Source organism: Lolium rigidum, chromosome 5 (assembly GCF_022539505.1).
Source record: "Lolium rigidum isolate FL_2022 chromosome 5, APGP_CSIRO_Lrig_0.1, whole genome shotgun sequence".
Classification (NCBI taxonomy): domain Eukaryota; kingdom Viridiplantae; phylum Streptophyta; class Magnoliopsida; order Poales; family Poaceae; genus Lolium; species Lolium rigidum.
Window position 1 is genome coordinate 199,119,710 of NC_061512.1, and position 21,656 is coordinate 199,141,365.

General features: G+C 49.2%; 1 protein-coding gene across 1 annotated transcript; it reads right to left on the reverse strand.

Annotated features, from left to right (window-relative positions):
* Positions 1-591: 591 nt before the first annotated feature.
* On the reverse strand, positions 592-20,551 carry LOC124656929 (glutamate receptor 2.8-like). Its single transcript, XM_047195575.1, has 3 exons — positions 20,241-20,551; positions 18,840-20,155; positions 592-1,854 (listed from the first exon to the last, which is right to left on the reverse strand). Exons 1-3 carry the CDS (start codon positions 20,509-20,511, stop codon positions 592-594), a joined length of 2,850 nt encoding a protein of 949 aa, XP_047051531.1. The 5' UTR covers positions 20,512-20,551.
* Positions 20,552-21,656: the final 1,105 nt, after the last annotated feature.

Consider the following 21,656-nt stretch of genomic DNA (forward strand, 5'->3'; position numbering starts at 1 on the left):
GGAAGAAAAGCACCATCGTACGAGCCGTGTTGCGACAGGGAGGAGGGTGGCATGGAAGTGGCTGTGCGCACAACACGTGCAGACGATGATGTGCAGGGATCAAAGTTAACACCCTTCCGTAGCAAGGGAAAATGCGCACAACACGAGCAGACGAATAACTCTTTAGCAAGATTTGATCGGTAATCGGTGTGCAGTTAGAATTGGTTGTTGTTAGAAAAAGTGGAACAGCGCCAGCGAAACAGGTGGCTTCTCAACTGTTGTGTTGCTATACAGTCAGGTATGAATAGTACAGTGGTAAACTGGCAATGCGATTGCAAAGCTGCATCACTTTTTTTTTCCAAAGAATAAAAACTCCGTTTCTAAGCATTATAATCACTACAGTTCATATTGGAGATTAGGTGCCGTATAGTCCTAAGAGACTAGTGTAATTTACATTTTACAGTTGTTTATCTACAGTTTACAGTAATTGATCACTGCTTACTTATGCCATTCAATCTGTCCATCGTCACCTCAATCCCCTATTGACACAGAGCATCGAACAACCACTGTCATTTGACTGCAAGGCCGGAGTTGTAGAATGGCAGTGATCAGTTACCGTCCTCTGTTAGCTACTTCTACCCTATCTTCGCCACCGGCGGCAAGCTCGATCTCTCCAGTCGCCGGGCTTGCTGTCTCCACTGACCAGTCGCTGGTGTACGGCGCGCTGAGCGGGCTGCCAAACTCACTGTGCGTGATACGAGGGGAGGCGACGGTGTCAGTCCGTCCAGCCACGGAACCACCATCGTCCTTGATCCTGAAGGTGTGCGACGAGGGGTCCTTGTCATCGAAGATCTTGGCCAACCTCCAGATCCTGCCCTTCCAGGACAAGTGTGGCTCGAGCTCCCCACGGTTAGTCGCGACGAACCTGACAAGGTGCACCGTGCAGCAGAGGATCGATGTGACGCCAGTGATGAGGAACAGTCCCCAGAAGCTGCCGAAGCTGAGGCTGTCCGACGTGAATGGCCCGCCGTCCTGCGCAGCAGAACCATCCTCGTCTGGGTCACCGAACCACTTGCGCTCAATCATGTTCATCTCATCGCTCTCCGTGAGCTTCAGGATCGCCTGCGACAGGTCCGTCACGTATGGCGACCCCTTCGGAAACGCGAAGCCAAAGCCGCCGGTCTTGTTGAGCTGGCCAGTCATGGTGAAGTTGTCGCGGTAGGTCTTCAGGAAGATCCTGAGGTACGGCGTCTCATTGACTATGGCGCCGATGCTGCCATTGAGCAGCGCCTCATGGAAGCTCTGCGCTCTCGGGTACCGCACAAGCCTGTCCTGCGGGAAACCCGACGCCGTCATGGCCCTAAGCACGAAGGAGTTATTCATGACCCCGACCTTTTCCGTGCCCCTCAGCAGCGCGCCATAGTCGGCGACGCTCGGCTCCAGCTGCGGCACTGTGAGCATGGACGTGAGGCTCGCCGTGTAGCTGGACTGTAGGATGAGCACGACGAACACCCAAACCAGCACGGCGAACCGCGACAGGTTGCTCTTCAGGCTCTCCCTGTGGGCGAAGACGAGGGTGGAGAAGCCGAAGTAGAGGAGGGTGCCGACCTGGTAGGAGGGTGGACCACGGAAGTCATCGTTGTCACGGTGCTCGATGGCCCAGACAACGAAGCCGGTGAAGAGGAAGAACACGGCGCTGACGAGCCAGAGGTCGTAACGGAGCGGCTTGAGGAAAACCCACGTCCGTTTGTTGCTCCGCTGGTCGCGCACTGCCACCACCATGGCGATGGCCGTTGCCTCATAAGGCAGCGTGAAGTCCACATTTTTCGACCGGTTTGCGGTCATGGTGATGTCTGCCACCGCTGCGTCAAACGTCTGCAGAAAGAGAGTTGATCGGCAAGGTCAGTTTACCCACAATCATGTTGGATCAAAATCATTCATCACACAAGGTAAAGACCAGACAAAAGGTCAGTTTTAGCCACAATCATATAGAGAAGTGAATCCATTCACTTGGAACTGTCTACCAGCAGTCCAAACTGCTGGGGGATACTTGTTGGTGTTAGAACCGACATGTTTGACATTATTAATGTTTTTGAATTTTCTGTCTCTTGCATTATTAAATGTAAAAGAGATGCAAAAACATGGAGATTCTTTTTTGTATATGGGTCCGCTTATGATGAGCATAAGGTTGATTTCATTTATGAACTCCACGGTGTGTTTAGTTGTTGGTCAGGACCTACCCTAATTGGGGGTGATTTTAATCTCATTAGGGAAAGTAAAGTAAAAAATAATTGAAATATCAACCAACACTGGTCTAACCTTTGTAATGACTTGATTAATAAATTGAGCCTTATTGAAATAAAAAGTGATGGCCAAACATGGAGTTTTTATTTCTACTTGTTGGGAAAATTTATTTCCTAATGTAGCTGTTAAAATCCTACCTAGACTTGGTACATATCATACTCCTTTGGTTTTTTATACCGGTGCTCTAACTGTTCCCACTATCAAACAATTCAGTTCGAAAATTGGTGACTACAGAAAGAGGGTTTAAAAGAACTGGTGCATAAAACCTGGACTCCCCGTCATCTTGTTTAACCTATTGACAGATTTCAGTTTAAAATTCGTTTGCTTGGGAAAATTTTGAAAGGTTGGAATGCTAATATTGATGCAGACCAACACAGGCTTAAACAACAACTTATTGCTGAGTTCTATTTACTTGATATACTCTCTGAAACGCAACAATTGTCACCAAGTGCTAAAACCAGAATGACACATATTTCAGATGAGCTGCAAGTAATTTGGAGAAATGAGGAGATTAAAGCAACGCAGGAGAGACAGATTCTCGAAGGGGATCAAAACACTGCTTACTTCCACTCCATGGCTAATCAGCGAAGGAAGAAACAGAGGACTGTTTTTGAAGGCCCACAAGGAAATGTTGAAGACACAATAGGTATTTTGAAATTGTTGTCCAATACTACAAGTCTTTATTTGGTTTTGAGAAAAAAACTGAACATAGATCTTTCTGAAAGTTTTTGGGATAGTGATGAGTTAGTCAATGCTGACGATAATAAGCTGTCAAAGGCTGATTTTACTGAGCAGGAAGTTAAGGATGCAGTTTTCGGCTCATATGCTGAAGGTGCTCCTGGCCCTGATGGGTTCTCGTTTCCTTTTTACCAACAAGTCTGGGAGTTGGTATAAGTTGATTTATTAGGCATATTCAATGATTAGAACTCTAACCAACTTGATTTTGTTCAGCCTTAACTCTAATACCAAAAGAACCAGATGGTGTCACCATACGGAAATTTAGACCCATAGCACTAAACTAATTGTAATTTCAAAATCTTCTAGAAATTTGCTACTACTCGTCTTAGTAAGGTCTGTAATGATCTTATCTCGTCTAATCAAACTGCCTTTTAAAAAGACAAATATATTTTGGAGAGCGTGGTGTCAGCACATGATATTGTTCCTGATGTTGTACACAAAGGAATCTGGTTTATATTTTTGGTGAATCAACTAATAATGATTTGGTATTGTAAAGTATTTATATTTTTATCTATGACATTAATCAAACTTCGAGAACGTTGATTTTTAACTAAATTTATAAACCTTATTCATGCGAGCATACTTAAGTGAACTTAGGTAGCCAATCGCTTAACACCAGCCATGAAATCAGTAGAGTGATGAACTCTTCACCTCGAAACGTTTCGTCCTCGCGCTCCCGTGGGCGCGCGGGCGAAACCCTAACCCTCCGCGCCGCCACACCCTCCCCAGGTTCGTCTCCCGCTTCGCCGCCGCCAAGGGGCGCAACCTGAGCGAAGCTCGGGCGGCGCCGGCGGCGGCGGGGAACCTCCTCTCCCTCACGCGGTGGCGGCGGCGCGGGCCGTGGCGGCTGGTGGGGGCGCGGCGCTGGGCGGAGGGCGTCGGGGCGCGGCTGTTCGGCGGCGGCGCGGAGACTCCAAGGTCTCGGGCGTGCTCCTCGCGGTGGCGGCTCCCTCCGGAGCGTCCGAAGCGGCGAGCGGCGCGAGCTCTGGCTGCTCCTGGCAGCGGGTGACGGGAGGCGGCGCTCTGGGTGGTGATTCGGCGGCTAATCGGGTCGGCAGCGGCGCCGTTCTTGAGGAGGGCGGAGGGAAACAGGACGGGCAGGGGCAGCGGCCGGCTGGCCGCCGCGTGCTCGGGCCGGGGCAGGGGCCCTGGGCCAGGCCGTGATCTCCCGTATGCCCCAGATCCAGATCTGGCGGTTCTACAGCCGTGGGGGTTGTGGGGCGTCGATCCCGCTGCGCCCTCTCTCGTGGTGGTGCTCGTGCTTCCCGTGCTCTGTGTGGTGGTTTCCCGTCTTCCTCAGGTTAGCGGCGAGCAGAGTTTTGGGCGCCGGGGCGGCGGCCCTGGTGAAAGAACATCTCTCACATTATGTTTTGTGTGTTTGATGTCAATATATGTGATACACTAATGTTTGTTTAAATGGTACAGGGATTACATAGATATTTATTCATGTGTGTTGGATTTGATCGTCTCGTCAAAAGAAATCAGAAAAAGTTGGCCAGGCCGGATAATCCGGGCCGGATATTGTTGAAATATCCGGCCCCCGATTTTGGCTAAGTCTCCGAGGAAAAGCAGCGCGAAGTATAGGGGCCGGATTTTTGCCCGGATATTGTCCCGGTATTGTACCAGGGCCGAATATCCGGGCCGGATATTTTGGAAATATCCGGCCCCCTCGATTTTGGCTAAGGACTGGAAGAAAAGCAAGTCTGGCATTGGGCCGGACATTTGGCCGGATAAAGTCACAGTTTTGTCCCGAAGGCCGGATTATCCGGGGGGGGGGGGGGGGCGGATTATCCGGCCCTTACTTAGGCCGGAATATCCGGCCCCCCGGAAGCTGCAACGGCTCATTTTTGAGGGGAGGTATAAATACCCCCCTTCTTCTACCTTGGTTGCTTGCTCAATCATTACACAAGAAATCTGCCAAGCCACCTCCATTAGAGCCACCTCAAGAAACTCAAGATTTGCAAGATCTCCTTCCTCCCCCAACCAAAGCTCTTGATCTTTGGAGATTCGAAGGAGAAGACACCGATCTACATCCTCACCGAAGCGTTCTTCATTTCCCCCTCTCTTGTTTGAGGGATCTCATGCTAGTGTTCCTATTTGGTTCCCTAGTTGATTTGTTGTTGATTGTTGTATTGTTACAGATTTGGGAGCCTCCAATTTGGTTGTGGATGTGTGCCCCAAGAACTTTGTAAAGGCCCGGTTTCCGCCTCGAGGAAATCCCTTAGTGGAAGTGGGCTAGGCCTTCGTGGCGTTGCTCACGGGAGATCCGAGTGAAGCCTTCGTGGTCTGTTGGTTTGGTTTGCGTAGCAACCACACTCCTCCAAACGTAGACGTACCTTCTTGCAAAGGAAGGGAACTACGGGAATCATCTCTGTGTCATCGCGTGCTCCACTCTCGGTTACCTCTATCCCACTCTATCTCCTATTGCGTAGCTATACCTTGCTTAGTTGATATCCTTGTTATATAGGTAAATTCACTTAGTTGCATATCTAGAGAATTTACCTTTTGTGTCAAGCCTAAATTGAAAAAGAACTAAAAATTGGTTAGCACCTATTCACCCCCTCTAGGTGCGGCATACGATCCTTTCAATTGGTATCGAGCCTCGGCTCTTATTTCGGGCTTAACCGCCTAAGAGTATGCCGGCGAGGAGTCCTCGGAAGGGGCCGCCAAGACGGTCTCCATGGAAGACTTCAATTCGTTGAAGTCCTCCATGGAAGCCCAAATGGAAAGCATGAAAAAGATGATTGCCGAGCTTTTGGCTCCGGCCCGTCCCAAGGCTCCTAGTGTAGAGGTAAAAGACACGGGTGCGTTAGATGAGGGAGAGGCTTCGGACTTACCCTCATCTACCAAACCCGTGGAAGGTGATAACTTAAACACTATCACATCTCCTAGGGGAACTAGTGGAGGTGAAAGCTACAATCGAGTAGCTCCACCTTTCCTATCTCCCGATATACCGGTTCCTCATCCCCATTTGAACATTCGGGCGACCCACCTAAGTTTTCTATTGATAATTTCGATACTTGGCAATTTGAGTTCCGCTCTCATGTTTGTAGTGCCTCCAATGAACTATGGAGAATCATCTTGGAGGGCTTCAAGCCATACAACCCCGACAAGTTGACTAGAAGAGAAGCGATTGATAGTCAACTCAACAACACCGCCTTGCACATGATTCAAACTAGTGTGGGGACAAAGGAATTGCATCGTGTCCGGAACTACACCACCGCCAAGGAAGCTTGGGATGGTTTGACCGCTAGTTGCATTGGAAGTGAGAGCACAAGGAGGAACAAGTATAATGCTCTTAAGAATAAAGCCGAAGGGTTCATGAGGCTACCGGATGAAGATCATGAAGACATGTATGGAAGACTTCTCACCATTGCCGATGCCTTCCGGCTTATTGGTGCCACCCACATCAATGACTCTTGGATCAAGGAGAAGTACATTGAATGCATGATGCCATTTGTACCCATTGATGTCAAGACTCTTGTGGGAAGGGAATGCTATTCCTCTCTCACCTCTCAACAAGTCGTGCACGAGATGCAAGCTCTCAAGGTGCTTGAGGAAACCTCTCATGATTCTCGTAATCGTGCTCTTGGGATGGCAAAAGGTTCCAACCTTGCCTTGGTGGTCAACTCCGTTGAAGAAGTGATTCCTCAAGAATCTTATAGGGCATCTTGGAGTATGTCCTATCCGGAAGATTTGCAATGCCACTACCATGATCACATGGCCTTCCATGCAAAATCCTTTTGGGTTGATCCCTCTAAGGCCAAGGAAGACAACATCAAGAGGAACAACAAAAGTTGGTTCACTAGCTTTGGTCCAAAGACAAGATCTTGCTACAATTGTGATGACAAGCGCCACTTCATTGCCGAATGTCCCTATGAGAATAGAGAGCTTCATACTGGGAGGCTCATTCCCAAGGACAAGAGCAAAGACACAAAGGGCAAATATTCAAAAGCCCCCAACAAGAAGTTCTACAACAACAAGACCAAGAAGGGCAAGAGGCCCTCAAGAGTTGTCCTAGTAACAAGGGAAGAATATTCATCCGATGAAGTTGAAAGTTCTAGTGGTGATGAAGATGAAGAAAGCTCAAAGGAATTGGCCGCCATCATCACCACCAACATACCCTCTTCATCTCTCTTTGAATCTCCCAATGAGAACCCTCATTTCAAGAATGCACATTGCTTCATGGCAAGGTCCTCCTTGGACACACCTATTGTGCTATCAACTCAAGAAGAGTATACCTCCGGAGATGATGATGTTGATGATGAAGAAGATGCAACCTCTAATGGCTTGGTCGCTCTTGCCTCCCTCTCCACTAACTCTTCATCACCAAGTGAATCCCCCAATGAGGTCATTCTTGTGGAGCAAGAAAGTTGCCTCATGGCTAAATCCTCCGAGGTATCATCTCCTAGCCCCTCTATGCCTAACATATCTAGTGATCTAGGGGTTGATGATGCTAGTCTAAAAGTAAAACAAGAAATGCTAGATTTTGATGATTTCATTCTCAACCTACAAGGTAACACTAAAAAGCACGTTTCAAACCTCATGGTTCGTATAGCTCAACAAAGTGATATGCTTGAGAAAAAGGGTCAAATAGAGAGAGAAGACTCTCTTGAAATACATGCTCTTAAAAATGCTCTTGAGGAAAGTCAAGAAACTATAGCTTCTCTTGAGGAGAGGCTAGAAACTCTTGAAGAGCCTCAAGATAAAATTAACAAGCTCACAAAAGCTAGAGATCTTGCTAGGGCTAAGTCTAAAGTGCTTAAAAAGGAAAAGGCCCAATTTGAGGTTGATCATGAGAAACTTGTGAAGGATCTAGATGAACTAGACAAAGCTCACAAAGCTTTGAAGAGTGAATTCACTCTCCTATCCAAATCCTATGATCAACTTCAAATTAGGCTTGCTTCATATGATGTGCCTAGTTCCTCTACTCCTCTATGTGATCATGCAAATATTGTTGAGGAAAATGCTAGGTTGAAGGATGAACTTGCTAAGGCCTCCTCTCCCCAAAGTAAACTTTCTTTGGATGATCTTTTGAGTAAGCAAAGATCAAACAATGGGAAGGAGGGCCTTGGTTATAATGCCAAGGCAAAGAAGGCAAACAAGCAAAAGACCAAGCCCGCACAAGAGAAGAAGAAAGACGTCACTAATGGTGAAGCCTCCAAGGGCAAAACCATGAATGATGATGATGCGGGAATTGCTAACCCTCACTATGTTTTATTTAAAGATTATTATGGTGATGTTTATGCTAAATATGTTGGCCCATATGATGGTTATGTTGCTTGGTCTATTTGGGTCCCAAAGACCCTTGTTGCTAACAAAAGAGGACCCATTGCGAAATGGGTACCTAAATCCAAGAATTGATCTCATGTAGGACTATGCCGCCGGAGGTTCAAAATGGGTACTTGATAGTGGATGTACAAGTCATATGACCGGCGGCAAGAACCTCGTCAAGGAGTTGAGGCCTAACATAAATGATATCACCGTCTCCTTTGGCGATAATTCTACATCCGAGGTATTGGGTTTTGGCAAGGTTGTGGTTGCACACAACATGGGTACCTAAATCCAAGAATTGATCTCATGTAGGACTATGCCGCCGGAGGTTCAAAATGGGTACTTGATAGTGGATGTACAAGTCATATGACCGGCGGCAAGAACCTCGTCAAGGAGTTGAGGCCTAACATAAATGATATCACCGTCTCCTTTGGCGATAATTCTACATCCGAGGTATTGGGTTTTGGCAAGGTTGTGGTTGCACACAACATTACTCTTGTGGATGTCATGCTTGTCAAAACCCTTGGTTACAATTTGCTTTCCGTTTCCGCCCTTGGCAAGATGGGTTTCGCCGTCTTTATTGATAATGATATTGTGGTCCTCTTGTGGAGCAAGACTCTAAAAGTCGCTTTCGTTGGGTATCACGAACACAACTTGTATGTGGTGGACTTTTCGGGGACCACCACGACAAGTGCGATGTGCCTATTCGGAAAGGCGGACGTGGGTTGGTTGTGGCATCGCCGCCTAGCCCATGTCAACATGAGAACTTTGCAAAGTCTTCACAAAGGGAACCATATTGTGGGACTAATGGAAAATGTGTCTTTTGCCAAAGATCGTGTTTGTAGGGCTTGTGTTGAAGGCAAAATGCATGACTCTCCGCATCCAAGCAAGACCATTATCTCTTCCAAGAGGATCTTGGAGCTCCTTCATGTGGATCTCTTTGGCCCCGTTACTCATGCAAGTCTTGGTGCGAAGAAACATTGCTTGGTGATTGTCGATGACTACTCAAGATACACTTGGGTCTACTTTCTCAAGACGAAAGATGAGACTCAACAAATATTCATTGACTTTGCTACCGAGGTGCAACGCCAACACAACCTCCTCATTATGGCAATAAGAAGTGACAACGGCTCCGAGTTCAAGAACTACACACTCAATGATTTTCTTAGTGATGAGGGGATTCGTCATCAATATTCCGCTGCTTAAACCCCTCAACAAAATGGTGCTGCGGAGAAGAAGAACCAGACTCTTATGGATATGGCAAGGTCTATGATGGCGGAGTATAAATCCCGCTATAACTTTTGGGCCGAAGCCATCTCCACCGCTTGTCACTCCTCCAACCGGCTCTATCTCCGCAAGGGCTTGAACAAGACTCCATATGAAATACTCACCAGGAACAAGCCTAATATCTCATACTTCAAGGTGTTCGGGTGTAAGTGTTTCTACAAAATCAAAGGAGTTCGTTTATCTAAATTCGCTCTTAAAGCTTTGGAGGGTATATTTGTTGGTTACGGTGCCGAGTCTCACACTTATAGAATCTTTGATATAGCCTCCGGGATTATCATTGAATCTTGTAGTGTGAGGTTCGAAGAAAATGATGGCTCCCAAGTGGGGCAAGTTGATGTTTGTGCAGGTGATGAAATACCTCAAGATGCCATAGTAAGAATGGGTGTGGGATTTTTCCGCCCCATTGAGGGACACGGTGTGGCGTCTCGGGAAGAACTATGCTCTACCACGGTTCAGCCCTCATCTTCTCAACATCAACAAACCCTACCTAGTGAAGCAAATGATGCACCAACCCAAGAACAAGAACAAGACCCTCCCTCTTATGTGCAAGATCAAGGACAAGATCAAGGTCAAGATCAACCAATCATTCATAATGGCTCCAATGAGGATCCAATCAACTCTTGCCCTTCTCCGAATAGTGTTCAAAATCAAGCACATGAGATTGAGCAACCCCAAGCAATTGAGGAAGCTCAAGTTCAAGGTCAAGACGGGGACCCAAATGATCAAGTTGATCAAGTGACACCTCCAAGGCCTAGAAAGACCAAGGTGGAGATCGAGGCCCGTCGTCTAGCAAGAAGAGAAAGGAACCTCGAACTTCGTGGACACACTCATGACAAGGTTCTTGGTGATGTAAGGGCAAATGTTTCCACAAGAAGGCAATTGGCGAACTTTAGCCATCATCATGCTTATATCTCCTTAGTGGAACCCAAGAAAGTATTTGAAGCCCTTGAAGATTCGGATTGGTTGGAAGCTATGCATGAAGAACTCAATAACTTCAAGCGCAACAAAGTATGGACTTTAGTTAAGAAGCCAAAGGAGTGCCGCAATGTTATAGGCACTAAATGGATTTTCAAGAACAAGCAAGATGAGTTTGGAAATGTTGTGAGGAACAAGGCAAGATTGGTGGCTCAAGGGTTCTCTCAAGTTGAGGGAATTGACTTTGGAGAAACCTATGCTCCCGTGGCTCGCCTTGAGTCCATCCGTATCCTTCTTGCTTATGCTTCGCATCATAACTTTAAGTTACAACAAATGGATGTGAAAAGTGCTTTTCTTAATGGTCCTTTGCATGAAGAGGTTTATGTTAAGCAACCCCGGGGTTCGAGGATCTCAACTTTCCTAACCATGTCTACAAGCTTGATAAAGCACTTTATGGTCTCAAACAAGCTCCTAGAGCTTGGTACGAGCACCTTAAGGAATTGTTGGTAGACCGTGGGTTTGATGTTGGGCTAATCGACCCCACTCTTTTTACTAAGAGGGTCAATGGGGAGCTTTTCGTTTGCCAATTATATGTTGATGATATTATATTTGGGTCTACTAACAAAGCTTTCAATGATGAATTCTCAAAGCTTATGACCGATAGGTTTGAGATGTCTATGATGGGAGAGATGAAGTTCTTCCTTGGTTTTGAGATCAAGCAATTGAGGGAAGGAACCTTCATCAACCAAGCAAAATATCTCCAAGACATGCTCAAGAGGTTCAAGATGACCGAGATGAAGGGTGTGGCCACTCCTATGGTTACCAAATGTCATCTTGCACTAGATCCCAATGGTAAAGAGGTGGATCAAAAGGTATATCGCTCCATGATTGGATCCTTGCTTTACCTTTGTGCATCTAGACCGGACATAGTGTTGAGTGTTGGTGTGTGTGCAAGGTATCAAGCTTCTCCTAAAGAGAGCCACATGATGGCTCTCAAAAGAATCTTTCGATATTTGGTTGATACCCCAAGATATGGTATTTGGTACCCCAAAGGCTCAAGTTTTATTCTCAATGGTTATACCGATGCGGATTGGGCGGGTGAAAAGGATGATAGGAAATCAACTTCCGGGGCTTGCCAATTCCTTGGTAGGTCCTTGGTGTGTTGGTCTTCTAAGAAGCAAAATTGTATATCTCTCTCCACCGCCGAAGCCGAATATGTTGCCGCCGCAAGTGGATGCACTCAATTGTTATGGATGAGGCAAACTTTAAAGGAATACGGTGTCATTTGTGACAAAGTGCCTCTACTATGTGACAATGAAAGTGCCATCAAGATTGCCTATAATCCGGTGCAACATTCAAGAACGAAGCATATTGAGATCCGGAATCATTTCATTAGGGACCATGTTGCCCGTGGTGATATTGAGCTTATCTATGTTCCTACCAAAGATCAACTTGCCGATATATTCACGAAGCCTCTTGATGAAGCAAGGTTCTCTTATTTGAGGAATGAGCTAAATATCATTGATTCAAGGAGTATAGCTTGACCATCTTGCAAACACACCTTCGTCTCAATACTTTATTTGGTTTAGATGTGGGCATGGAAATAGGGGGAGTGCGGTTTAAATTATTGAGCTATCCCTCCCCCATAATGCCAACATTAAGAAATCATTCTCTTTATATCATATGTTGATATGTGAGCTTCAATGATGAGTAGTGGCTTGGACCCAAGATATATCTTCGCGGTGCCATGCCACAACACTCATATATGGTGGCCTAGGCCACCACACTCTTCTTTGTGAAGAGTTGGAGTTATTTGGATCTTATCGCCTTTTATTTGACAACTCCATGTTCTTATGGGAAATCACTCTAGTTTGGCCTTATTTGCTCATATCTTGCAAACTTGAGTGACCATGTACCATTAACAGTTTGTATCTTCTAAAACCTAAGCCTACTCTCTCCTATAAGCCATTTCCATCTTGCTCATTTGTCATGTTTGGTAAAAACTTGGAGTTTGAGGTGTTTCGGTCGGATGATCTAGGTTGCTCCATATTATTGGTAAATTTGCACCTTATATGTGACGTGATACATTATTGCATCACATATGGGTCATGCAAATAACCAACGAAAGATGGGCCGGATTCCCGGTGATTCTGGAATTTTCCAGAACCCCGGATAATCCGGCCCCGGAGACACCGGAAAATCCGGCCCGGCCGGATTATCCGCCCTAAGCTAGGGCCGGATTATCCGGCCTGGGCAGATCTTGAAAGGGTTGAGGACGAGGCCGCGGGGGGCAAACGGTTCACACCACCCCCCACGCGCCTCTCTCTCCTCTTTCTCCTCTCAAGTTCGCCGGATCTCCTCCTCCTCGCCGGAGACGCTCCGTCCGCCCCCTCTCGGAGTTCTTGGGTGGATCGGGTACATCTCCTCCCTAGCTACCTTCTCCTCCAAGCGGTTTCCACAATGGATGTGGGTATGATTCACAATCTCTAACCCTAGATGTTGTGTTTTATATATGCTATTTTCTTGGTGGAATTGGTGTCTAGTTGTTCCAAATCAATTGTAGTGTACTCCTCTTGCATGCTATGAGGCCGATCTAGTCTTAGACAAGCTTTTGATTGGAAAACTGCAAATTCCGCAGGGCCGGATTATCCGCCCCCGAGCAGGCCGGATTATCCGGCCGGGCCGGATTATCCGCCCCCGGGGGACACCGGATTATCCGGCCCGGAGCTTCATCGCCGCTGCAGCTTTTGCTTCAATCTATCATGTCTAGATGTGTACCGACTTATAGCATGTTTCTCGAGTATATTATCGTATCTTACATGACTTATGAGCATTACCTTCCCTTTGCTACCCGCCTTTGCTTCTCACAGGTGGTGCTTCTCGGGTGGTCGGAGACGCTCAAGGCATGATCGATCTAGTGACGAGTTTGCATCCAATGCACCTCGCAAGTCCGTCACTTCAAGGCGGAAGAACAAGGAAGTGAGGGAGAACTACAAGGCCATGGACCCAGTCTCTTATTCCGCTATCCGCATGAAGAACTCGGTATGAAGATGCCCCAAGGGATGAAGAGATAGAAGGCAGGAGATACTGGTGCATGGAGCAGGAGTTCATCTACAAGGACGTCTATGAGCCCATGAAGAATCTGAGACCCATGCAAGCTATCAATGTGGACATTCTGGATGAAAACAATCACTTTGAAGATGCAATCTGGGTTGCTGGAAGGATGGGCTTGCTTGATATCATGAAGATTCAATGTAACTATAGCCCAGATTTGGTGAAGCAATTCTTTGCCACTTTGGCAATCAAGAAAGATGAGGAACGCACTATGGAATGGATGACTGGCTCCACTCACTGCAGTGCCACTCTGCGCCAATTTGCTGGTATTCTTGGAGTTCCTGTTGATGGGGGTCGTCGCCTTCATGGACCACAACAGACAGATAAGAATGCTCTTGTGCATCTATATACCTCAGCGGGAAAAATTGGTCTTGCTAAGGGGCTGCTTCCCATATACAGTCAGTTGCTTCGTTTCTTTCGGGCAACCATTTGCCCAAGTGGTGGTAACAATGATGCTCTCCGGGGAGTCCTTGTGAACCTTATGCACCTCAGCTATAAGTGTGCTCGTGATGTGACTGAGGAACGGGACTACACTCTTGATGTCATGGACTTTATCTTTCATGAGATCCATGATGCCATGGTCTCCCGGACCACCATACCCTATGCACCCTACATTCAGCTTCTCATCAACAACTCTGTGGCTTTGGGTGGTGAAGACTTGAGTGGGTATCCTTTGGTGAAGCACAGTGTCAAGAAGGCCTACAAGCTTAAGCCAGTCTCTTCAGCTGTACCTGCTCCTGACACTTTCATGGGTGATGCTCGTTCTAGTGGTTTTGCTCCTGCTCGTCATCCTGATGTCCCGGCTATGAGGAAGCAAGTGAGCCGGCTTAGTTGGTTTCAGCGTCACATCCTTTGCATGAACATTGAGATCCATAAGGAGAACTATGCAGCTAGCCGAGAGCGTTCTGAGATTAAGCATACTCGGGCGGTTATTCTTCACAAGCTCGGTGGTGATCAAGGACCCCCGCCTCGGCCTCCAGCTCACCAGGGTTACAGTGGATGGCACTCGCACGAGGTTCCATGGAGTGATCTTGATGATTGCCTTCAAAGGTCCAACACCTCTCGCCGCTCTCCGGATGCACCCGACACCGATGAGGAAGAAGAGGAAGCGGCATACGAGTCCGATGATGATGATGCCTCCGAGTGATTCCCATGGGACGTGTAGCATCGCGCTTGTCCCCTTTTGGCGTCTCGATGTCAAAGGGGGAGAAGTGTTCTATTAGGATTCTCGGGGATTTGCATGGTTTGGGCACAAGCATATGCGTTTATCATTCTTATATTGCTTGTGTTCCCTCTTCTTTGAACTATTTGGTTTGTTTGTGTGCCGTTCAAAACTATGTGCTATGTGGTGTGAGACTTTGTCATGGTTTTCGGATTTCTATTTGTTGAGATCAAGGATATTACATTATGTGTGATGCTATATCTCCGTATTATATATCTACACATGGGTATGATCTCTTACATCCTATCTCAACTTCATATTTGACGATGTCTATGTGTTAGAGCTCATGTTGGATGCCTCTTGTGTTGAGGCACCTCACTCCTATGTGTTGTGTATTTGTATTCAAATGCAAATTACTTATATGCGCACATGTAGGGGGAGTGATTCTCTTGCAAATCCGTATATTGTCATCAAACACCAAAAAGGGGAGATTGAAAGAACATCTCTCACATTATGTTTTGTGTGTTTGATGTCAATATATGTGATACACTAATGTTTGTTTAAATGGTACAGGGATTACATAGATATTTATTCATGTGTGTTGGATTTGATCGTCTGTCAAAAGAAATCGAGAAAAAGTTGGCCGGGCCGAATAATCCGGGCCGGATATTGTTGAAATATCCGGCCCCCTGATTTTGGCTAAGTCTCCGAGGAAAAGCGACGCGAGTATAGGGGCCGGATTTTTGCCCGGATATTGTCCCGGTATTGTACCAGGGCCGGAATATCCGGGCCGGATATTTTGGAAATATCCGGCCCCCTCGATTTTGGCTAAGAACTGGAAGAAAAGCAAGTCTGGCATTGGGACGGACATTTGGCCGGATAAAGTCACAGTTTTGTCCCGAAGGCCGGATTATCCGGGGGGGGGGTTATCCGGCCCTTACTTAGGCCGGAATATCCGGCCCCCCGGAAGCTGCAACGGCTCATTTTTGAGGGGAGGTATAAATACCTCCCTTCTTCTACCTTGGTTGCTTGCTCAATCATTACACAAGAAATCTGCCAAGCCACCTCCATTAGAGCCACCTCAAGAAACTCAAGATTTGCAAGATCTCCTTCCTCCCCCAACCAAAGCTCTTGATCTTTGGAGATTCGAAGGAGAAGACACCGATCTACATCCTCACCGAAGCGTTCTTCATTTCCCCTCTCTTGTTTGAGGGATCTCATGCTAGTGTTCCTATTTGGTTCCCTAGTTGATTTGTTGTTGATGTCTTGTTGTTGATTGTTGTATTGTTACAGATTTGGGAGCCTCCAATTTGGTTGTGGATGTGTGCCCCAAGAACTTTGTAAAGGCCCGGTTTCCGACTCGAGGAAATCCCTTAGTGGAAGTGGGCTAGGCCTTCGTGGCGTTGCTCACAGGAGATCTGAGTGAAGCCTTCGTGGCTGTTGGTTTGGCTTGCGTAGCAACCACACTCCTCCAAACGTAGACGTACCTTCTTGCAAAGGATGGGAACTACGGGAATCATCTCCGTGTCATCGCGTGCTCCACTCTCGGTTACCTCTATCCCACTCTATCTCCTATTGCGTAGCTATACCTTGCTTAGTTGATATCCTTGTCATATAGGTAAATTCACTTAGTTGCATATCTAGAGAATTTACCTTTTGTGTCAAGCCTAAATTGAAAAAGAACTAAAAATTGGTTAGCACCTATTCACCCCCCCTCTAGGTGCGGCATACGATCCTTTCACCTGGTCAGTGGGAGCCATCTTGGTTGGCGGGCGTGCCAGTGGCTCAGGAGTTGGCCGGAAACCATGGTCGCGGGGGCGACGTGGTGGCCGGCGAGCAGCATGCGGTGGCAGCGGGTTGATCGTTCGGTCGATTTCCTGTGTAGAAGGCGGGGAGTGTTTGCCGTGGGGAAACCCTTGCCCGCTCGGGCCACGACGGCGACGTCCGCGGATGCCGCTCCCTTCTTGAAGGCGTTGGTGAGGCTTCTCCTTGTCCTTCTACGTGCTCCGGGTGAAAGCCCAAGATCCTCGGATCGGGCGGTGGCGGCGCTCTTGTGTCGTGATCTTCTTGAAGACGCCGCCTTGGAGTTCACAGTGTGCGGCTCTCCGTTGGTGGTGTGGCTGAGGCGAGGTATTCGACGAGCAAGGGGCTTCGGGTGAAAACCTTAGATCTGCGGATCGGGCGGTGACGGCGCTCTCGTGTCGTGTTCTTCTTGAAGACATCGTCTTGGAGCTTACCATGTTTCTTCGGATGGCGTTGGCTCTTCGCTTGGCGACCTTCGGCAAGGCTTGCGTCCTGCCCTGCCTCCTCGTCGAGTTTCCATGGTGCCTGCGTGTTGGGGTTCGAACGGCGGTGGTCGATGCACAGTGGTGGTCGGCCACTGGTGGCGCTGCCCGCGGCGGGGAGCTCTGTTGACGGCGTGCGTGTTCGATAGCTCTCTCTAGGGTGAGCTCCGGCTCGACACTGTTGCCGTCCGGTGTCTTCTCCGAGTCTTCGTAGGCTTCGTAAGGGTGTCCGAGTTCCCGGATGTAGTCATGTTGGCAATTCGTGTGGGTGTGTGGGTGTGTGGGTGTGTGTTGTAAGCTGGGTTCAGCTCTTTGTACCTTGTCGCCGTTGAGGGCGTTAAATCGGGCCTTTGGCCTTTGATCTAAAAAAAAATCAGTAGAGTGATTCGATTCCTAAAATAAGCAACATACACGGCCACCTACTACAAGCTCGTAAGTAGTATACTACTGCAGATTCGGTAAGTTGTGCAGCATGCGTTCAGACGATGTGTAAACGTTCAGTATGTCTATGGGCGTGATATAGTCAGCATGACATAGTGGACTCACGTTGGTCGCGCGTCATATTGTGCTTTGGTCGTGCCGCTATGGGACCAGGTGGCTAGTGGCCAGTGGTGTTACAGGGCAGGGCACGCAATCTTGCTAGCTTGATCTAATTTTTTAATGAACTTTGAAACAGACTGGCACTCTTTAAAACAAACTAGAGAAAAAACATATTAACTGATTGCAATCTATGTGGAACTAGAGGAACACCAGTTGTGACTCCCAACTCTCGGAATCACAACGCGAATCTAACAGCTCAAGATTTTACTAAGATCTAACTTAATTATCAGTCGACTGAGAACCAACGAAACCTTCTACTCCCTTCGTCCACAAATAAGTGAACGTTTAGCCTCAAACTTTATTCTTAAAAAAGTGTACTTCCAACTTTTCAATGCATTTTAAAGTAGCAAAAACTGATTCTCACTCATCGCACGGAAATCAAACCCAATAATATTTACCACATGTTATCTCCATTTTATATATGATCTTAACTTATTAGAGGTGAAATAATTAAAGAGGAGAGATACGTTGGTTTGCATGTTTCCAATATACTTGTCTCTTCACTTGATAACATGTCTTGAAAAAACTCCGCATGTCCACTTATTTGTGGACGGAGGGAGTAAGTATTTAGCTTAGTCTTCGTAGTTTGCAGGGCTCCGAATTTAGTCAAAACTTTGGCTGTTTTGGTGGGTACTTAGATACTTGGCACCTCCATATTTTGTTCTAGATTCAAACATAGTTCGATTTTAGTCAAAACCCCTCTAAATTGAATGAAGCTTGACCAAGAAAAATCCGAAGTTTTAAACATTGCAAGGTTCGAAATATTTGTGTTATCTACAATTTGGCTTAATTGTTTTTGTTGTTGTATGATCTTCTACGATAGAGACATTTTTTGAACTAGCCTCTGGTCCATGCATGATTGCAACCAAGTTGATAACAACAATGTCAATGTTCAACGGTCAACTAGCTTAATGGCTATGAATGTTCTTCCTAGTCAAAGTATTAGGCACAGAAATTTGAAAATGCTATGTCCAAATATTCGGCGGCTCAGTCACACACATATACATCCGCTATTCTATATTTCTATGATTCCATCAGATGGCTACGGAAGTCCACTTCAGTTCTATGCCTGATATTTACCGTGCATTGTAAAAACTCTTTTTAAAAAATTTACCAACAATGTAATGATAAGTAAACATTGTAACAGCAAAATGAAGGAGATTAGTTAGCTAACTACTTACCCCATTACGAACTGCTTCGACGAGTTCGTCGTAGGGCATGGACTTGGCCCTGACGTACTCGAACGGCAGCGCGTAAGGCAGCAGCCGCACCGCCGCCTCGAACACCTCGATCACGAACCCGCCGGCCGTCGTCTGGTTCGTCACGGGGTCCACGTCAAGGTGCACGATCGGACGGTAGCTGTCCGAGACATTCCCCGGCACCGCCACCCGCAGCTTCCGCGCGATCGTCGGCTGCACCCACCCACTTGGCCGCTCCGTCGAGTCTCCCGGCCAGATCACCGGCTTGAGCTCGCCGTTCAATTCCTCGGAACGGCGGCCTACGTGCCGGCTGAGCCCGTGCTGCTGCGTCCAGAACCCGAGGCTCCTCTCCTTCCCATTGTCCATGATGTTCACCACCTCGAAGGCCGGCACCGCGAGCTCGCCGTTGGTGAGGTTGAACCGGCCGGCGAGGCCCTCGAACTCTGTGTCGTTGATGGCGCCAAGGAAACTTTCGCCTGACATCAACTTGCCAAGCCCGGCGATGTCGGTGGGCCCGCCATTGCCGCCGACCAGCCCGGGTGGAGACGACAGGTCGCTCGAGCTGAGCCGCTCCGCCGCGGACGCGACAGCCCACGCGGCGTCGTACGCCCACACGGCGTAGCATCCCATCTCGGCGTGCGCCCTTGGCTCCGCCTCCGGGTGCTCGCGCATGTACCGGTGCGCCCACCGCCTCTCGACGTCGCGCATACGCGGCGTGTCGCGCACGTAGGCCGCGAGCCCGATCACGCCCTGCGGCGGCTTGACGAAGCCGTGCAGCCCCGTGAGCCCGTCGGTGATGACCCACGCGTACCCCTCGCCCATCATGCCGGCCTCCGTGGCGGCGTCGAGCACGCGCTCCGCGAGCCCGGGCCGCGTGTGGAGGACGAAGGCGCGCGTCTGCTCCGACTCCATCCGGTACAGCGCAGCGGCGATGGCGTCGTCGGACGCAGCGGCTGGGAGCGCGCAGCGGTACGGGACGGTGGCGCGCGCGCTGGTGAGCGCGTCCACGAGGAACGGCACGAAGGCGGCTCCGTAGTCGTCGTCCTGGTAGATGGGCACCACGCGGCGCCACCCGAAGTACGTGGCGAGCGCGGCGAGCGCGCCGGCCTGCGCCGCGTCGCTCAGCGCGGCGCGCACGAAGAACCTCGCCGTGGTGGGAGACACCGACGGGCTCGTCGCCGAGAAGGACACCACGGGGACCTCGGCCCGCGTGCCGAGGTCGGCCACGAACGCCGACTCGACGGACGACTGTGGGCCGAGGATGGCGCGGGCTCCCTGCCTGGTCATCAGCTGCAAGGCTGCACGCACGCGACGCAAATTAGGACCATGCACACGCGACATGCGCCGCCGATCGAGGGGAACAGGGATATGCGTTGGGCGTACCGGCGGACGCGGCGGCGACGACGTCCCCGCCGGAATCGTGCTGCAGGATCTTAACCCGAGCGGTGGAGTTGGGGAAGGCGGCGTAGAAGTCGTCGAGGGCCATGGGGATGGTGGTTGTGGCGATCTTGCCCACCGGCGAAGCGGCATCGATTATGAGCCCCACGTTGACGTCCGTGGGCTGCGCCGGCGACGTCGGTAGGAGGGAGGCAGCCAAGCCGATGAGGAGGAAGAGAAGGCTGGGACTGGGACCAGCACGCGCGTCCCAGGCCATGGATAGAGGAGCTTCCGGGCAGAGCAGAGCAGTCAGCTATTTGGGGACAGAGCTTTGCTCAGTCCGCACAACTCGTGGCAGTTACAGGATACCACACGTAGAGTTTGGTTGGATGCTGATTTGTTTTCTCAATGATGTTTTGCCATTCTTAGTTTTCGCTTGGAGATCGTGAATTGAGAAGGGTCAGAGATGGGCTCTGAGTTGAGTCGTCGTCCTTGGTCAGCGCAAATCTGAAAAATTATATCGGCAACTTTTTGTTTAGCCTGGTCCAGCTTTCTTGATCAAACATGCAACCTGTGGAAATCTATACCTAATAATAAAGGAGCTAAGGTTTCTGCCAAAAAGTTTCGTCAACGCTTTTTTTTGGACCGTTTTGCCCTCCCACCAAATCGCATAATACTGCAATCTGCCATTATACCGGTTGGTTATTCTCTTTCTCTCCGTCCGTCACCTGGCTCGCTCGCGCTTGCTCCAGGCCGCACGCCCACCGCCGCCGGTTCCGCCTCTGCTCACTGCACCCTCCTCCTGGCCTACCTCGTCTTGCGCCACCAGCCACATCGCCCTTCCGTTCGCTTCCGCCAGATCCTCTGCTCTGAATCCCCGATCGATCCCCTGCATCCACGTCCGCCCGCAGCGCTCCTGCCTCATTCCAAATCACGCGTGCACGCCGCTCCGCGTTAACTGCCGCTGCGCGCGGGCACCCACCAGGCCCAAGCCACGAGCCGCTCGCATGCCTCCACTCGTCCGGTAGTCCCTGCGTGCCTCGCCCCAACCCAGCCGCCGCTCGCCCACGCGCGTCGAAATCTCGGGGATCCCGATTCCCGAGTGGGTGGTCACGCGCATGCGGTGCTGGGCGAGGCGGCAGCGTGCAACGACATAGGAGGCATCCCTGACAGAGTAGGTGGGTCTCTTGGACTGGGAGGTCTCCCGCCGACCGCGCGCGGCCGCTCTGCCCGTCCATGGCGCCGCGCGTCCTCTTGGCGTGGTGTTCGTGTGGTGAGGTCGGCGTGGTCCTAGATACATCCATGTTCGAGGCAGCGTCCGCGATCTATCTCATCCGCGTTACGGGCGTGAGACGTAGGCAAACGTTGGAGTGCCGTGTTCCCGGCGCCGTGCATCTCCTCTGGCATTGTCCTCCGATCCTG

What these genes read in the sequence shown, in the direction of transcription:
- LOC124656929 (XM_047195575.1), bottom strand. Translation starts at nt 20,511, where the DNA reads ATGGCCTGGGACGCGCGTGCTGGTCCCAGTCCCAGCCTTCTCTTCCTC. An exon ending in CGTCGCCGCCGCGTCCGCCG is followed by an intron (nt 20,156 to 20,240) that starts GTACGCCCAACG and finishes GCGTGCGTGCAG; the next exon opens with CCTTGCAGCTGATGACCAGG. An exon ending in TCGAAGCAGTTCGTAATGGG is followed by an intron (nt 1,855 to 18,839) that starts GTAAGTAGTTAG and finishes CTCTTTCTGCAG; the next exon opens with ACGTTTGACGCAGCGGTGGC.